At 44.2% G+C, this 19,925-nt stretch overlaps 1 protein-coding gene across 1 annotated transcript in view; it reads right to left on the bottom strand.

Annotated features, from left to right (window-relative positions):
- Positions 1-19,925, bottom strand: part of LOC129710483 (nuclear pore membrane glycoprotein 210-like) — a 113,304-nt gene that overhangs the window by 81,190 nt on the left and 12,189 nt on the right. The window contains exons 4-6 of the mRNA XM_055657437.1: positions 14,126-14,222; positions 13,189-13,339; positions 3,350-3,482 (exon numbers count right to left, since the gene is read on the bottom strand). Coding sequence (XP_055513412.1) covers positions 3,350-3,482; positions 13,189-13,339; positions 14,126-14,222 — 381 coding nt within the window. The remainder of the gene's footprint in view (positions 1-3,349; positions 3,483-13,188; positions 13,340-14,125; positions 14,223-19,925) is intronic.

The following is a 19,925-nucleotide window of genomic DNA, read 5'->3' as shown; positions in this document are numbered from 1 at the left end:
CCACCCCAATCATTCCGTCTTCTCCCTGCTCCCGCCTAGCATAATGAATAGAAGCTTGAAAGCATGCATTACCAAACTCAGTAACAGCTTCTTCCCCTCTGTTACCAGGCTTCTGGACAGTCCTCACATAAGCTAGGGCACTGTTGAATTCAATTCTACCCCATTGAGGACATTGGACTTTGTCTAAGATACTGATGCGCTACAATGTGCTACAATGCCGAGAACTATATTCTGTACTACCCTTTGTTCTATCTATTCTACTAGAGTTTGAACTGATTGTATCTATGTCAAGTATATCTGATCTGCCTGGATAGCACTCAAAACAAAGCTTTTCACTATACCTCAGTACACATGCCAATAATAAATCTGAATCTGCCAATTATTAAAAGTGCACTATGATATCATTCTATTAGGACGGGCATTTTATATACATCATCATTTGCAATTTACTTGTAGGGTGTATTATGCAGAAATATTTAAATGTGATGTTTCAAAGGAAATGGACAAATATTTGAAAAGAAGTAACAGAGTAAAGTGTAAACAGTGTTAAAAAGGAATAGGATTAGGTGGATAGAGTCAGAATGGACCCAATGGGCCAGCAGCCTACTCCTGTGCTGTCGGCATGGCTGCTCATCCTCAACAAGTGACAGAATGGTCTGAAGAAGGGTCTCGACCCGAAACGTCACCTATTCTTTTTCTCCAGAGATGCTGCCTGACCCTGTGGACCCTGACCTGACTAGTGGGGTACCGCAAGGCTCAGTGCTGGGACCCCAGCTATTTACGATATATATCAATGATTTGCACGAGGGAATTGAATGCAACATCTCCAAGTTTGCGGATGACACGAAGCTGGGGGGCAGTGTTAGCTGTGTGGAGGATGCTAGGAGGCTGCAAGGTGGACAGGCTGGGTGAGTGGGCAAATGCATGGCAGATGCAGTATAATGTGGATAAATGTGAGGTTATCCACTTTGGTGGCAAAAACAGGAAAGTAGACTATTATCTGAATGGTGGCCGATTAGGAAAGGGGGAGATGCAACGAGACCTGGGTGTCATGGTACTCCAGTCATTAAAAGTAGGCATGCAGGTGCAGCAGGCAGTGAAGAAGGTGAATGGTATGTGAGCATTCATAACAAAAGGATTTGAGTATAAGAATAGGGAGGTTCTACTGCAGTTGTACAGGGTCTTGGTGAGACCACACCTGGAGTATTGCGTACAGTTTTAGTCTCCTAATCTGAGGAAAGACATTCTTGCCATAGAGGTAGTACAGAGAAGGTTCACCAGACTGATCCCTGGGATGTCAGGACTTTCATATGAAGAAAGACTGGATAGACTTGGCTTGTACACGCTAAGAGAATTTAGAAGATTGAGGGGGAATCTTATAGAAACTTACAAAATTCTTAAGGGGTTAGACAGGCTAGACGCAGGAAGATTGTTCCCGATGTTGGGGAAGTCCAGAACAAGGGGTCACAGTTTAAAGATAAGGGGGAAATCCTTTAGGACCGAGATGAGGAAAACATTTTTCACACAGAGAGTGGTAAATCTCTGGAATTTTCTGCCACAGAAGGTAGTTGAGGCCAGTTCATTGGCTATATTTAAGAGGGAGTTAGATGGGGCCCTTGTGGCTAAAGGGATCAGGGGGTATGGAGAAAAGGCAGGTACAGGATACTGTTGGATGATCAGCTATGATCATATTGAATGGCGGTGCAGGCTCAAAGGGCCGAATGGCCTACTCCTGCACCTATTTTCTATGTTTCTATGACCCATTGAGTTACTCCAGCATTTTGTGTCTATCTTCAGTGTAAACTATCATCTGCAGTTCCTTCCTACACTAGTGACAGAATGTGTCCCAGTTGTCAGAATGGAATTGAGATAATTGGCAGGCATTATTCTGTAGATGTGAAGATGTTGAGAACTGACAAGGAAGCAAATTGTTAAGAGGAATGCCTACTATATTCTGTTGTGCTGAAGCAAAGTAAGAATTACATTGTCCTATCTGGGACACATGACAATAAACTCTCTTTAATCTCTTGAAACTTGAATCTTAATGATTGTCGAGCCAACCGATCATTGATTTTACAACTGTGAAGCTACACCAAATTTAATCCACTCATAGGAAGACTATCTGTTTCTAAAAGTCCTGCGAGGCATTTCTTCTCAATTAATGCATTAAATGACATTGAAAAAAATACAAGGCCACCTATATTAAGTTATTTTGTTCCTTTACCCTCTCCAATTCTTTTGTTAGTATTAACTTATAAAACAAATAACCATAGCTAAAGATGATGAGGTAAAATGTGAGGTAGTGGTATCATGGTGCTAAAAGTAATATGCGAGCAGTGTATGCTGTGAAATGCACTACATATGAAGCCTGTATCCAGACCTCCCATGACATGTACTGCCAAAGCTCAAATGTAAGCCAGCTGGGGGTTCTTTAAATCATTGACTTTACATGACAGCTTATTTTCTTGCAGCATTCCCCTCATGTAAATTAACATTGTTCTAAAGATGAACATTGTTGAAAGCCTTGTCCTACGTTTCTGTATTGCATTTAAAGTTCAGGTGGTGGGGAATATATGAAATATTACCGTTTCTGTATAAAGGATAGTTTTTATGACATATTATCATAACATTAAAGAAACATGCACTTTGTTCATGATCTCAATTCATTGCTAAATACACATTAAGATGCATTAGCCTCTTGGGAGAGGCTAGTCGGGAGCTCCAACAACGCAGAAGGTTCGACCAACCCCGACGTGGGGTTCGATCGCCCGGTGCGGGGGAGCCGACATCCCCCCAATGCAGGAGCTGATCGCCCCGATGTGAACGGCCTAAATGCCGTGGGCTACGGGAGTTAAGATCGTCTCGTCAACAGAAGGCTTGAGGCCCCTGACTGCGGGAGAGAAAGGAAGGGAGGAGATTGAAATTTTTTGCGCCTTCCATCACAGTGAGGAATGTGGAGGAGTCACTGTGTGGATGTTTATGTTAAATGTATTTTGTATGTTTTGTTGCTTTTTATTTGTATGACTGACTTGGCAAATTAAATTCCTCCTATGTTGCAAAACATACTTGGCTAATAAAGTATTATTGTGATTGTGATTTAATTGGAATATGTTTCTTTAATAGCTCAACTGTTACAGTATCTATTGACACTCTATCTGACAACATTTTAAGTAATTCTATGTCAAACAATCCTAAAATAGAGCTGGGTTTCATAGCAGGACACTGAAGAAATCGTTTGTTCTAATCTATTTTGTTTTCATGCTAATCAGAAAGAACATATTACATTACATGCAAATTCAACAAACTCATTATTGGCAGTTTTCAACTTGGTCATTTAATAGTAATTTACCTGTCATTATCCCATTTACTATTTTAGTAACTCTGTAGTGAATAAAAGCTCCCACCAATAGGTAAATATCATGGGCTGGGCTTAAAATAATGTTTTCCAGAATAATGAGGCGTATTGTTGCAGCAGGAACACGCTAGAGAGAAACAAAAACGACAAGTTAGAATAAGTCAATGTGCCACCACTGATGGGGCCATCGTCCAGCTACATCAGAAATACATCCATTAAGGAAGTTCAATTCTCACCCTGCAGAAACATTAATCCAATGTTCTCCATGGCAACAAGATTATAATAGCCGAACATTTGATCAAAGTAAAGGATCAAACAAATGTTACCTAACCCCATGACAAGTACTCTGATGATCCAAATTAATTAACAAGTTAACTAAATTGAACACAAATTAACAGTGAAACAATCTATCTGGTTTTAGTGTAAATCAGTGATTGATGCAAACTCGGTGGGCTGAAGGGTGCATTTCTGTGTTGAATCTTGCAATAACAAATTGACTGCAAAATTATGAATCTGATTTTAATATCTGCTATGTTGTATTAAATAGATATTGCAGTATAGAGATGGACAGATCTGGGTAGACAGATCTGTTCGTGTGGCCTTGAATGCTCGTACCGCTGCCTACAACTCGGGCTTGGCATCAGGAAACATGGACGTCTACAAGGCAGAGTCCTACCGAATGTGAAGGGCGGTGAAGGACGCAAAGAGAAGGTACAGGGACAAGATGGAGTTACAGATGGAGCAGCAGGACACCAGAAGCCTGTGGCAGGGGCTACGGATTGTAACCAACTACCGAAGCACCGCTCCCTCACCCGCATGTGCCGGCACCTCCCTAGCTGACGACCTGAACTCCTTCTACGCTCGTTTCGAGAGGGGCAACACCACTCCAGGTCTGCCGACTATCGACAATACCGACAGCTGGCTGCCTACCGAAGCTGAAGGGAGGAATATGCACACATTCTCGCTGTCCGAGCACGGCGTGAGGAGGGCACTGACACGGGTGAACACAAGAAAAGCTGCAGGCCCCGATGGCATCTTGGGGCGAGTACTCAAGTCCTGTGCTACGCAGCTAGCTCCGGTGCTCACTACAATATTCAACCTCTCCCTGGACAAGTCCGTGGTCCCTGCCTGCTTCAAAAAATCCATCATTGTACCGGTACCAAAAAATGCCTCCCCAGCCTGCCTGAATGACTACCGTCCGGTGGCCCTTACCTCGGTAGTCATGAAATGCTTTGAGAGGCTGGTGAAGAATCACATCTGCGCCTTCCTCCCTCGGAACATGGACCCGTTGCAGTTCGCATACCGTCCGAACAGATCCACGGACGATGCGGTCTCCCAGGTTTTGCACACCGCTCTCTCCCATCTGGACAGCCAGAAGGGGGGCTACGTGAGGATGCTGTTCATAGACTACAGTTCAGCCTTCAACACGATAGTCCCCACCAGACTGGCCGGGAAGCTACGGGAATTGGGGCTCAACACCTCCCTGTGTGCCTGGGTCCTGGACTTTCTCACCGCCAGGCCCCAGGTAGTCAAGATGGGAGGGAATACATCGAAGTCCCTCACCCTGAGCACAGGATCGCCCCAGGGTTGCGTCCTCAGCCCCCTATTGTACTCCCTGTACACACATGACTGTGTGGCTAGGTTCAGCTCCAATTCAATAATTAAGTTTGCTGATGACACTGTGGTGGTGGGCCTGATCTCAGACAATGATGAGAGGGCCTACCGGGAAGAGGTGGCTGATCTAGCACTCTGGTGCCAGGAGAACAGCCTCCTCTTGAACATCAAAAAAACGAAGGAGCTGATCATGGACTTTAGGAGGGCACATCATCCGAGGACGTACACTCCATTGAGTATAAATGGGGATCCTGTGGATAGGGTGAACTGTTTTAAATATCTGGGAGTCCACATCTCTGAGGATATGACATGGTCATCACACGCCTCAGCACTGGTGAGTAAGGCAAGGCAGCGCCTTTACCACCTCAGGCAATTGAGGAAATTCAGAGTGTCTCCGAGGATCCTCCAGTGCTTCTACGCAGCGGCGGTGGAAAGCATCTTGTCCGGGAACATTACCATCTGGTTCGGGAATTGCTCTGCCAAGGACAAGAAGGCTCTGCAGAGAGTAGTGCGTTCGGCCGAACGCACTATGGGAACTTCACTCACCCCCCTGCAGGAACTATACAACAGGAGGTGCAACTCCAGAGCAAACAAAATCATGAGAGACCTCTTCCACCCCTGCAACAGACTGTTCCAGCCGCTATGGTCAGGCAAACGCCTCCGTTGCCATGCAGTGAGAACGGAGAGGTTGAAAAGGAGTTTCTTCCCAGAGGCAATTCGGACTGTAAACGCCTTTCTCACCAGGGACTAACTGTACAGAACGTTTTTCCTTCTATTATTTATTATGTAAAATAATATGTGTGTTATGATTGTGTTTATAAATTGTTTGGTTGGTTTGTTGTTCCGCGAGCATTGCCACTTTCATTTCACTGCACATCTCGTATGTGTATGTGACAAATAAACTTGACTTGACTTGACTTGACAATAGTTGGTGTTGTCAGGAAGGGTGGAGAATTTGGTTTTAAATTCTCAAAAGCAAACCGAATAGTTTGGTAATATAATACATTTTTTTTATATCTGCAGAATGATAATCGACCATAGAAATGTGTTAATAAATAGTAAGATTAAACGAGTACTTACCAGTATGAAGTTTGATCTGTATTTTATGAGGAGTTACGATGAGGGATTACGTGAAGACCCCAGCCCAGTGCGCAGGTGCGGCATACTTCGAAGCAGCGGTGTGAAATCACAGGATAGACACAATATTTGAAGTAAGATAGTAAAGATCATGAGACATCAGTTTATTAGTTTGATCTATATATTGAGGGTGGGAGCGGAGGGCACGTAATCCCTCATCGTAACTCCTCATAAAATACAGATCAAACTTCATACTGGTAAGTACTCGTTTAATCTTACTATTTTACTTCGGAGTCACGTGAGTGATTCCGTGAAGACTTCAAAGGTCTGTGATTTCAAACCGTGTAACAGTTTTTATTTCACTCACTGCCGAAGTTTTTGAGGGAGGAAGTGTTATCGTAATCAACCAATGGATCTGCTTTCACAAGAAACAGAAAGGTATTTGTTAACAATAACAACATAAATAGCTCCCCTGAGCTTAAATTAATATTGCAGTTTGTAATATTCTCTCTGCAATTAAATCAGGCTTATCAACGGTTTACAATAAAAAATGTTCTGAACGTCGTTCCCTTGACCATTCTGCCGTATTGAGAATGTGGTCAACCGGGATGTCCATTCGTTCAGCCGCTGATATCAATGCTGCCCTAGTGGAATGGGATTAAAATGTATTATTATCTATTCCGGCAGCTTTCAGTACCTGTTTGAGCCACCTTGGAGTGGTTTGGCTCGTACCCCGTCTTGGGGTTTCTGTGGTTGACCCATAGGCTTTCCTCTCCCTCTAAGATTGTGGGTTGTGTCTATATATTGTAGTAGATGGGTCACCACACTCAACCTGGACTCTGGTGGGTAGGCCCGGAATCCCACCAGTGAATTGGGCGTTCCTGGTCCATATAACCATATAACAATTGCAGCACGGAAAACACAGGCCATCTCGACCCTACTAGTCCGTGCCGAACTCATAATCTCGCCTAGTCCCATATACCTGCGAGTTAGGTTTTTACCAGACCTAGAATGATGAACGTGATGCGTCTGGGGTAATCACCATGTTATCCAGTCTAGTTTTATGGAGTGACTGGACTCTGTGAGCGTATACAAGAGCCATAAGCATGAGCGTTTTTAACATAGATTGAGCAAGACTGAGGGATCTGGCTGGTGCCATTCTCTGAGATATGTCAATATCACACCGATATCCCATACATGGGTATACCTGGGTTTTTGGGGCTTATTATTATAGTTGCCCTTCATAAGTTTATCTTCAGTGGATGGGATCCCATGCTCTGCTGTCCTGCTGTTTTTAGATAAGCAGACAAGGCGCTCCATGCTGTATTTACGGCACTGTAACTCACCTTTTAGTCATGGTGTAGATGTTCCAGGAACTCCAATACGTCAATGGTTGAATAGTTTGGTATGTTGTCCCTGCGTCGTGGCAGTATTTTACCCATGTTAGCTCTTGGTGACTGTTCGCAGGGATGCCGACATGGTGGTAATGGTTCCTTTGGATAATCCCAGTCCCTGGTAAGGTCTATTCAAAACCTGCACCCAGGAGTTTGATGTTTTTCTGGCATGGGTGGCTTATGCCTGATACTGGGTTGAGTCAGCAACCATGGTCCACTAGGGAAATCCATAGGTGACTCGCCCACCATGTCGTGATGAACTGGGAACCATGGCTGTGTAGGCCGGTCGGGCACGTTCAATATCTCGGAGACAGATTCCATCTGTATTGCGAAGTGCCCGACTGATGAGGCAGAAGGGAGGAAGGCAAAGCAGAAATTCCCCCTTCCAGCGTGTAGGCATTTATCGCTGCTGCCTCTGATCTGGTTCCTAAGTCACATACATAGGTTACTGGTGATTCCGTCTTGTGCAACCAAATTGATATCTGGCTTTCAAACTGCTTAATACCTTTAGCAGATATTTTGGGTTTGACATCTATTCAATGTTATCATAAATTTTTACCCGTGACGTGGTGTCTCCCACTGTGTTCTAGCTTCCTAGGAAATAGGCAGCTGATAGTTAAAATGTCTTTTGACACACCATTGCCAGATCTGTTTGACCAATTTGTTGCACAATAATGATTTTATGCTCCCCATATGGTTGATATAAGCCACCACCATAGTATTATCAATCCGTAACCACATATATACGTGCTGCATTTGAAATGCATATGCTTTTTAGCCCAATAGGCGATCACCAATCCCAAGTAGTTGATGCCCGGTGTGTGTAGTAACGATGATTCTGAATTGGTCCATCTGTTACCTGTGCTGGATATGGAGTTTAGTTGCTCCCCAGCCTAAAGTACTGGCATCGGTTTTTAATAACCAAGTTGGGATTGGTGATGATAATAGGGCTGAAAACTATGCCAAATATATGTCTGCCCACCACTGTAATTGTGATATAGCTTCAGTGGGTACATTCATGATTTGATTATAGTGACCCAAGTACCTTGGCAAAGTAACAGTCATATGGATGGAATTGATATTGAAGCCCAGATAATCCATGGTAGTTAACGGCTTCAATTCTGGTTTATCTGGGCGTGGGGTGAACCTCAGAGCTTTAGGGAGCTGTTTCGTAGCTAGAACTGCTGCCACAGCTAATTCCTTTGTTTTCCCTAATATGAGGATATCATCCAATATATGCCATGATTATGCTTGTTTTCTTAATATTTTCATGGCCATTTTTAACATTTATAATAGTTTAGGGCTGAGGTTAGACCATTGGGAATGCTCTATACTCCCATAGTTGCCCTAACCGGGATATCCATTATCCAGGTAAAAATTTTTAGGTATCTACAATGATCCTAGCGTATGGGTATAAGATAGTTAGCATCTTCCATATCAATGCTCGCCATAAGGTATCCTTTGGAGATCAGATGTCTGGCAGTGACAAAAACCCCGTCTCCATCTTAAAGTGTATATACTCAACAGATTTATTTAGTGATATTAGATCAATGATGATGCTACATTCACCATCTTTTGTAGTTTTGGTGAATATATTCGATACAAATTCCAATGGTTCATGTTTATTCCCATGATCCGTTTAGTAATGAGCCTTTTTTAGTTCAGCTTGACCTTCTCACTTCTCTTTTTTAGAGGGAGAAAATGCCCTTTGGGCACATTGCTGAACTGGCGGTAATATGCCCAATTTGAATTGAAGTTTTTATCCACTAATACTGTTGAGTATATATTAGTTATTGTGACAGCACCCCATGCTTTATCAACAAGTGTAAATGCCCCCCCCCCCCCCCCCCCCCCCCCCGCAGTTAGTAGAACACCCTTATTTAGTGTAAACTGGGAGGAACCAGACTACCTACCTCCATGTTTATTGTTTTTTCATGAAGGCTTAGTTTTGCTGGTATGCTGGTGCTGTCGGTGGGGCGGCGCATTTTCCCACGGCTCCGCTCTGGGCCCCTGTCTAAAAAGAACTTTGGGGGTAATGTGAAGCGGTCGCCAGGCTTTCACCGGTCCTTGTTCGATATTTGCTGGTGGATGCCGAGGGGTGCTGCCAGCTGGATGTTGGATGCGATGTCCTGCTCGTTCCATGGCCTGCCCTCATGAGGCGCACAGGTTTAGCTGCCTCTCTTCCCGCAGCAGCGGTTTGCATAGCCCCGTATATTTGGGGTTGCGGGCAGGTCTTATATGCACAAATGTCAGTCGAGTATCCCAAATTTGGGAACATCTTAGGCGTCAGCACACTCGTAGTGCAACGGGATAGTCTCATCCTGGGAGAGCCACCTTGGTGATCATGGCGTCTCGCCTGCCAGGTGAGCATGATCCGTGGAAAAAACGAGCAAAGGCGGTGACATCTTGACCCTCTGTTAGGAGCTTCAAAGTTCGCTGCTTTTAGCTCCTGTCTGCGAGTCTGCTGACCCTGCTGCCTGCGGATTTGCTTCTAGAAAGGCCTACTCCTGCAGGGCTTTGTTTGGGAAGATGGTCGCGTGGAGGAGCCATGTAGTGGCCCACGACACCCAGTAGCTCTTCCTGATCCTGCTCCCCTGGCATACTGCTGTTCTCGTCCGCCTGCCCAGCGTTTAAGCCAGCCCAGCCCTGGCCTCCTTAGCTAGCCTCAAAAGAGGGAGCAAAAGGGTGTGCTATAAATTGGAGGAGGCATAGCTCAAACTCCGTTGTTGCATCAATCCCTCGACAAGGGAGATGGCTAGTGCAATAGCACTGGGGTAGGAGTGTCAGCTCCCTTGGCATTCAGCCAGTGACCCCTCGTTTTTCCTGGAGGTTTTGAACTCCATGACCTCCTCTGGCTTGGGGAGACAGACATACTTATTTTTGCTGTCTCCAGCCTGTTCCAGTATTGGAGGAAGTTGATTCCTGTAGAACCTGTAATTTTGGTAAGATTTTTGTCTTACGTGTAGTTAGAGGCTGCCTGCCGTTTTTCAGGCGGCATTGTAGCGGTTCCCGGGCGGCGATTCTCCTTGTCAGGAGTCTGCAGGGCTGCCGGTCGGGTTTTTAAATTTCCCTCCGGTCCGCTGCTGTTAACCAAACAGCTGTTCAGCGGACCGGCATCAGCGCAGCTCCCTGTCAGCGGTCCGCAGCGTGTGCGGTCCCGTTTGCGCCTATCCCCCTCCACTGTCGGCTCCTTTGCTGGAGTCGAACGGGGGCCGCTTCCTCTGCTGCTTTGCTCCCCCTGGAGCAAAAACCACAAGGCCCGATTAAGGTAAGTACTTACCTCACGTTCCTTGGTTGCGGGAGCGCCCGACTCCCGCTGGCCGCGTGTGCACAGCTGTGCGATTATGCCGCACCTGCGCACTGGGCTGGGGTCTTCACGGAATCACTCACGTGACTCCGAAGTAAAATTAACTAATCATTTTGATATCAATATGCAGTAGTCACTCAGTTTCTAGTTACATGTTCAAATAGATGTCATGAAACTACAGAGAAGTGTGAGGTGTTGCATTTTGGGACGTCTAAGAGCAGAACCTACACAGAGAATGGTAGACCTTTGGGGAGTGTGGTAGAGCAGAGGGATCTAGGAGTACAGGTGCATGGTTCCTTGAAGGTCGAGTCGCAGGTAGATAAGGTGGTCAAAAAGGCTTTTGGCACATTGGCCTTCATCAGTCTGAGTATTGAGTATAGATGTTGGGAGGTCATGTTGCAGTTGTATAAGACGTTGGTGAGACCGCATTTGGAATATTGTGTTCAGTTCTGGGCAACATGTTATAGAAAGATATTGTCAAGCTTGAAAGGGTTCAAAGAAGAATTACGAGGATGTTGCCAGGACTAGAGGGTGTGAGCTATATAGGGATATGTTGAGTAGATCTATGAGGAATAGATCGGGTAGATGCACAGAGTCTCTTGCCCAGAGTATGGGAATCGAGGACTAGAGAACATAGATTCAAGGTGAAGGAGAAAAGATTTAATTGGAATCTGAGGGGTAACTATTTCACACAAAGGATGGTGGGTGTATGAAACAAGCTGCCAGAGGATGTAGTTGAGGCCGAGACTATCTCAATGTTTAAGAAACAGTTAGACAGGTACATGGATAGGACAGGTTTGGAGGGATATGGACCAAGTGCAGGCAGGTGGGACTAGTGCAGCTGGCAGATGTTGGCTGGTGTGGGCGTTGGGCCAAAGGGACTGTTTCCACACTGTTTCACTCCATGACTCTAACTCCTAGGCCAATTCTGTTTCAGAATTAATCAGAAAGAAATAGCAAATGTTATATGATTTAGAACCACAACATACCTCCCCCCTTGACTCCATTCAAGGACCCAAGCAGTCGTTCCAGGTGCGACAGAGGTTTACCTGCATCTCCTCCAACCTCATCTATTGCATCCGCTGCTCTAGATGTCAGCTGATCTACATTGGTGAAACCAAACGTAGGCTTGGCAATCGCTTCGCCGAACACCTCCGCTCGGTTCGCAATAACCAACCTGATCTCCCGGAGGCTCAGCACTTCAACTCCCCCTCCCATTCCGAATTCGATCCTTCTGTCCTGGGCCTCCTCCACAGCCAGAGTGAGGACCACCGGAAATTGGGGGAGCAGCACCTCATATTACGCTTGGGCAGGTTGTACAGTATGAACATTGACCTCTCTCCAGGTAGTCCTCACTGTTTCCTCCCCTTCTCAGCCCTCCCTCAGCCCTCTGGCTTCTCCTCTTCCTTTCTTATTTCCCGCCCCCCCCCCCCCCCCCCCCCCCCCCACCCTACATCAGTCTGAAGAAGGGTTTTGGCCCGAAATGTTACCTATTTCCTTTGCTCCATAGATGCTGCTGCACCCGCTGAGTTTCTCCAGCATTTTTGTCTACCATTAGTCAAATAGAAACGGCTAATTGAAAATAAGCTGGATGGACATCTCAACTAAGCATATTTAATGATGAGTATGAACAAGGTTAATGCCCTCATGAAATTAGCTTAGGCCCCTTTGAAAATATATATATTGAAAGAAGTTAACAGACAACAAAAGGCCACCTAAAGCTGCAGAAGAAAAAATGCAAGTCAGAATAAGCAATAATTAATAATGTTCTGCTTAATAACTGCTCACTTTTATGTCTATAGAAGTCTTTTCAGCCAGGGCTTCTGCAATTTCCTTTTTAATTTTCCGATAAAATCTGATATATCTGATCAGGCCCGGGTGATTTGTCTACCTTCAATCTCAACAAAACCTTCATCACCTCTTCGACCGTAATACTGACTGCTCTCAAGACACTTCCATTGACTACCCCAAATTCCTCAATCCTCCTGTCTTTCTCCATGGTAAAAACAGAGGAAAAATACTCTGAGTATTACTCATTGCCCATCTCATGTGGCTCCGCACAGAGTTGACCGCTTTGATTCCTCAGCTGTCCCACTCTCTCTAGTTTCCCTTTTACCCTTTATGTACATATAAAATCTCTTGGGATTATTCTTAATACTACCTCAGAGCTATCTCCTGTCCGCTTTTTGCCCTTCTGATTTCCTTCTATAGTTTACTCTTTAGTTCCCAAAACTCCTCCAGGGATACACTTGATCCCAGTTGCTTATACCTGTCCCATGCCTCCTTCTTACCCTTGACCAAAACTTCAATTTCCCTTGTCATCAAAGCCTTACGTTTGCCTGCCGTGCCCTTCACTCTAACACTCTAATATTAAAAAGAGCTAAATAACTTTTTAAATAATTGGTTTTGTGCTAAACTAAAATTAGCAAAATAACCAGTACCTTATATATAGTTTCATGCAGTCGTGCATTCAGGTTAGCAGTACCAGTCATTAACCCAGATACGAGAATAATGTCTCCTTGCTTTCCTTCTCTTTCCATTTTTTCTATGTGTGCAGATGGTAAGTAGGGGGATTCCGAAAACTTCAGTATTCTGACCAAAATTGTGAAAATATACAATATTTATAAGATGAATTTGATATGTATCAAACTAAGAGACCTAAAAACTAGATTGGATTTAAAAAAATTTGAATTAAATATCCTGCAACAAAGAAGTGAGAGCCATGACGAAATATCTCCCAACAGAAAAGTCACCATGAATTCAAACAAAATTATATATAATTAAGTTTCTAAGTAACAAGTTGAATTTATTTCACATCGCTCAAACAACAGCAAAACATCTTGTTAACAAGAAAATATACCAGGACGCAAATTCAACCCTCCTTTGCTTTTATATCCAGTTTTGCATCACTGCATTCAGGTTAGCAGTACCAGTATAACCCAGATACGAAAGAATTGCTTTCCTTCTCTTTCCATTTTTTCTATGTGTGCAGATGGTAAGTAGGGGGATTCCGAAAACTTCAGTATTCTGACCAAAATTGTGAAAATATACAATATTTATAAGATGAATTTGATATGTATCAAACTAAGAGACCTAAAAACTAGATTGGATTTAAAAAAATTTGAATTAAATATCCTGCAACAAAGAAGTGAGAGCCATGACGAAATATCTCCCAACAGAAAAGTCACCATGAATTCAAACAAAATTATATATAATTAAGACTTCTAAGTATGACAAGTCAGAATTTATTTCACATCGACAAACAACAACAGCAAATATACCCACAGCAACAACCTCTTGCTTGCTTTTAATCCCTTTATTGTCAATCGATATGAAAGAATTGATTAGTATTTTGTTAGATTTCCAGTTGCTGCCTACCGAATTTTACGTGGCGACTCAGCGTTATTATCCGAGTTTTCATTCTTCACAATGCTCCAAACGAAAATAAATCCTTCCAAGCTGCTAAATGTATTTCCTATAAAAAACATTCCACATTATTTCTACGTTCATTTTCAGGATTGTGGTGTTGGTGGCAATTCAGCATTTAGTACCCATCACCAATGACCCCAGGAGGTGATGGCAAGCCTCCTTGCCTCTGGATTGTCAGCCTGTTACCTTAAGTACTAAACCACCATCTGAAGACGGGTTTCGACCCAAAACGTTGCCTATTTTCTTCGCTCCATAGATGCTGCCTCACCCACTGAGTTTCTCCAGCACTTTTGTAAACCACCATTAAGTTTAGTTTAGTTTTGAGATACAGAGGGGAAACAGGCCCTTCGCCCCATCGAGTCCGCACAGACCAGTGATCTCCCCGTACACTAGCACTATCCTACACACTAGGGACAATTTACAAAAGACAAACAAGCTGCAAACCCGCACATCTTTGGAGCGTTGGAGGAAACATAGAAACATGGAAAATAGGTGCAGGAGTAGGCAATTCGGCCCTTCGAGCCTGCACCGCCATTCAATATGATCATGGCTGATCATCCAACTGAGTACCCTGTACCTGCTTTCTCTCCATACCCCCTGATCCCTTTAGCCACAAGGGCCACATCTAACTCCCTCTTAAATATAGCCAATGAACTGGCCTCAACTACATTCCGTGGCAGAGAATTCCACAGATTCACCACTCTCTGTGTAAAAAATGTTTTTCTCATCTCAGTCCTAAAAGATTTCCCCTTTATCCTTAAACTGTGACCCCTTGTTTTGGACTTCCCCAACATCGGGAACAATCTTCGTGCATCCAGCCTGTCCAACCCTTCAAGAATTTTGTAAGTTTCTATAACATCCCCCCTCAATCTTCTAAATTCTAGCGAGTACAAGCCGAGTCTATCCAGTCTTTCTTGATATGAAAGTCCTGACATCCCAGGAATCAGTCTGGTGAACCTTCTCTGTACTCCCACTATTGCAAGAATGTCCTTCCTCAGATTAGACCAAAACTGTACGCAATACTCCAGGTGTGGTCTCACCAAAATCTTGTACAACTGCAGTAGAACCTCCCTGCTCCTATCCTCAAATCCTTTCGCTATGAATGCTAACATACCATTCTCTTTCTTCACTGCCTGCTGCACCTGCATGCTTACTTTCAATGACTGTTGTACCATGACACCCAGGTCTTGTTGCATCTCCCCTTTTCCTAATCTGCCACCATTCAGGTAATAGTCTACTTTCCTGTTTTTGCCACCAAAGTGGATAACCTCACATTTATCGACATTATACTGCATCTGCCATGCATTTGCCCACTCACCCAGCCTATCCAAGTCATCTTGCAGCCTCCTAGCATCTTCCTCACAGCTAACACTGCCCCCCAGCTTCGTGTCATCCGCAAACTTGGAAATGTTGCATTCAATTCCCTCGTCCAAATCATTAATATATTTTGTAAATAGCTGGGGTCCCAGCACTGAGCCTTGCGGTACCCCACTAGTCACTGCCTGCCATTCTGATAAGGACCCATTAACTCCTACTCTTTGCTTCCTGTCTGCCAGCCAGTTCTCTATCCACATCAATACTGAACCCCCAATGCCGTGTGCTTTAAGTTTGTATACTAATCTCTTATGTGGGACCTTGTCGAAAGCCTTCTGAAAGTCCAGATATAACACATCCACTGGTTCTCCCTTATCCACTACTAGTTACATCCTCGAAAAATTCTATAAGATTCGTCACTCATGATTTACATTTCATAAATCCATGCTGACTTTGTCCAATTATTTCACCACTTTCCAAATGTGCTGCTATCCCATCTTTAATAACTGACTCTAGCAGTTTCCCAACTACCGATGTTAGACTAACTGGTCTGTAATTCCCGTTTTCTCTCCCTACCTTTTTTAAAAAGTGGGGTTACATTAGCTACCCTCCAATCCTCAGGAACTACTCCAGAATCTAAAGAGTTTTGAAAAATTATCACTAATGCATCCACTATTTCTGGGGCTACTTCCTTAGGTACTCTGGGATGCAGCCTATCTGGCCCTGGGGATTTATCGGCCTTTAATCCATTCAATTCACCTAACACCACTTCCCGGCTAACCTGGATTTCACACAGTTCCTCCATCTCATTTGACCCCTGGTCCCCTGCTATTTCCGGCAGATTATTTATGTCTTCCTTAGTAAAGACAGAACCAAAGTAGTTATTCAATTTGTCTGCCATGTCCTTGTTTCGCATGATCAATTCACCTGTTTTTGACTGCAAGGGACCTACATTTGTTTTAACTAATCTTTTTCTCTTCACATATCTATAAAAACTTTTGCAGTCAGTTTTTATGTTCCCTCCAGTTTTCTTTCATAATCATTTTCCCTTTCCTAATTAAGCCCTTTGTCCTCCTCTGCTGGACTCTGAATTTCTCCCACTCCTCTGGTAGGCTACTTTTTCTGGCTAATTTGTATGCTTCATCTTTTGTTTTGATGCTATCCCTGATTTCCCTTGTTATCCACGGATGCACTACCTTCCCTGATTTATTCTTTTGCCAAACTGGGATGAACAATTGTTGTAGTTCATCCATGCAGCCTTTAAATGCCTTCCATTGCATATCTACCGTCAACCCTTTAAGAATCAATTGCCAGTCAATCTTGGCCAATTCACGTCTCATACCCTCAAAGTTACCTTTCTTTAAGTTCAGAACCCTTGTTTCTGAATTAATTATGTCTCACTCCATCCTAAACTGGAGAACTGGGAGAAAATCCACGCGGTCACAGGGAAAACGTACAAACTCCGCACAGATAACACCCATAGTAAAGATTGAGCCTGGGTCCCTGGAGCTGTAAGGCAGCAACTCTACCTGGGAAAAAGATTCTGACTGTCTACCCTATCTATGCCTCTTATAATTTTACATACTTCTATCAAGTCTCCCCTCAACCTCCAACAATCCAAAGAAAACAATAATTTTACCCAACCTCTCCCTGTTGTTGAAACCCTCTAAACAAGGCCACATTTGGTAAACCTCCTTTTTGGCATTTTCATAACATTTTGCCATAATAGCTGGTGAGCCTGGGGTTACCCTTGGTTACTGGGTAACATTGTTTACCATTGGGGTAATTGATTGGTTGCCAAAGCCATTCAGAGTGGAGATGGCCATTTATGGTCTAAAAGGCCCTATCTTGTTGATCAGCTTGGTGCTGATCTCCCACAGAATATTGAGCCCCGGATACACAGGCCAAGATGATTTGCTTGTTATTAAAAAATCTAGCCGGATAAAGATAAGCTGGATAAAGAGATTGGGAATAGACGATTATATTTACATCCTTTCATGAGGTAGGATGGGATTAAAGATTGTATACGATAGCAGAGTCCCCATCTTAAATCCCTTCATGATCTCGCACCATTCTATTCCTGCCACTTCCTTGCTTCTTCCTAATCTCCTCCATTGCTGGCCTCTTGAGCACCTGAAGTTACTTGCTCGACCACTGGTATTGTGGCATAGGCTACCAAAAAAACAAGCTCTGTAATTCTCTTCCTTATATCTTTTATCTCTCTTTTATGTTGATGATTGAGTAAAAACTCTTTCTTTGCCCGACCTTTTGGTGAACTTCTCTAATATTGCTTCCAAATTTATCTTCGATAATACAACAAAGAAGTGCATTGGAACATTTCTGCTATGTTAAAATAATACAAATAGATTTTCCTGCTGAAAGATTGTGCCTTTTCATAATTGTCACATAAGCACAATGGACCAGGAAAGTACTTAGTCCAATCCTGAGCCTCTCTGAAATTAGCTGCTCTTTGCCAGAAGGGCTGTAGCACTCCAATTGGCCTCAATAGTTTCACAGTACAACAATGGAGACAAAAATCCAAGATATCCCACTTCTGTGATACAGCAATCTCTGATATCTACAGTTACATTCCCAGCAGAAAAACGTGGGCCTGACATCAGTTGCGATGTCCATTGAAGAGCGTCTCCCTCAGGAGCTCCATTCCCGAGAACTGTGTTATAAGCAGAACTGTTTATGAATTGGAAATGGGAGGTCATGGTGTCGGATGGTCCTCCAGACGTCCACATCTGCACCAGGTGCAGCAAGATGGGGCTTCTAAGGGGCCGTATTAGGATCCTGGAGCAGCAGCTCGATGACCTCTGTCTGGTCAGGGAGAGTGAGGAGGTCATAGAGGGGAGTTATAGGGAGGTGGTCACTCCAAAACCACGGGAGAGAAACATGTGGGTCACGCTAAGGAAGGGCAAGGGGCAGAGGCAGGGACGAGTGAGTACTCCAATGTCGGTACACCTTGCAAATAAGTACTCCTGTTTGAGTACGGATGGGGGTGACAGCCTGCCCGGGGGTAGCGAGAGCGGACGGGCCTCCAGCACAGAGACCGGCCTCGTTACTCCTGAAGGTAGGGACAAAAAGAAGAGGGCAATAGTAATTGGGGACTCTATTGTTAGGGGCTCGGATAGGCGATTCTGTGGACTCAGTCGGGAGACCAGGATGGTGGTCTGCCTCCCTGGTGCCAAGGTCTCGGACTTGTCTCAACATGTCCAAGATATCCTGAAATCAGAAGGAGAAGAGGCTGAGGTCGTGGTACATATAGGTACCAATGACATAGGTAAAAAAAGGGAAGAGGTCCTGAAGGGAGGATTTGGGGAGTTGGGAGGAGAGTTAAGGAAAAGGACCAAAAAGGTAACAATCTCAGGATTACTGCCTGTGCCATGCGACAGTGAGAGTAGGAATGGTGCGAGGTGGAGGATAAATGCGTGGCTGAAAGACTGGTGCAGAGGGCAGGGATTCAAGTTTCTGGATCAGTGGGACTTATTTTGGGGAAGGTGGGACCTGTACAGAAAGGATGGGTTGCACTTGAACCCGAGGGGGACCAATATCCTAGCGGGGAAATTTGCAAAGGCTACTGGGGAGACTTTAAACTAGAATGGTTGATGCGAGGGACTCAAATAGAGAAAGCTAGTAGACAGAATGGGAGGCAGGAAGCAGAAAAGGGAAGCACTCGGGCACAAGAGGAGAAAGAAAAAAAAGGAAATAAACAGAGAATAAGAGGCGGGGGGTTTCTTAAATGTGTATATTTTAATGCTAGGAGCATTGTAAGAAAGGTGGATGAGCTTAGAGTCTAGATAGACACCTGGAAGTATGATGTTGTGGCGATCAGTGAAACATGGTTGCAAGAGGGCTGTGATTGGAAACTAAATATTCCAGGATTTCGTTGCTTCAGGTGTGATAGAATTGGACGGGCAAGAGGTGGAGGTGTTGCATTACTAGTCAGGGAAGATATTACAGCAGTGCTTTGGCAGGATAGATTGGAGGGCTCATCTAGGGAGGCTATTTGGGTGGAATTGAGAAGTGGGAAAGGGGTAGCAACACTTATAGGGGTGTATTATAGACCGCCAAATGGGGATCGAGAATTAGAAGAGCAAATATGTAAGGAGATAGCAGATATTAGTAGTAAGCACAAAGTAGTGATTGTGGGAGATTTCAACTTTCCACACATAGACTGGGAAACACATTCGGTAAATGGGCTGGATGGTTTGGAGTTTGTAAAATGTGTGCAGGATAGTTTTTTGCAGCAATACATAGAGGTACCTACTAGAGGAGGGGCAGTGTTGGACCTCCTGTTAGGAAATGAGACGGGACAGGTGGCGGAGGTATGCGTTGGGGGGCACTTCGGGTCCAGTGATCACAATACCATTAGTTTCAATATAATTATGGAGAGGGTCAGAACTGGACCTAGGGTTGAGATTTTTGATTG

The sequence above is a fragment of the Leucoraja erinacea genome, chromosome 28, assembly GCF_028641065.1.
Source record: "Leucoraja erinacea ecotype New England chromosome 28, Leri_hhj_1, whole genome shotgun sequence".
Taxonomy (NCBI): domain Eukaryota; kingdom Metazoa; phylum Chordata; class Chondrichthyes; order Rajiformes; family Rajidae; genus Leucoraja; species Leucoraja erinaceus.
This window is presented reverse-complemented; position numbering and strand designations above follow the sequence as displayed.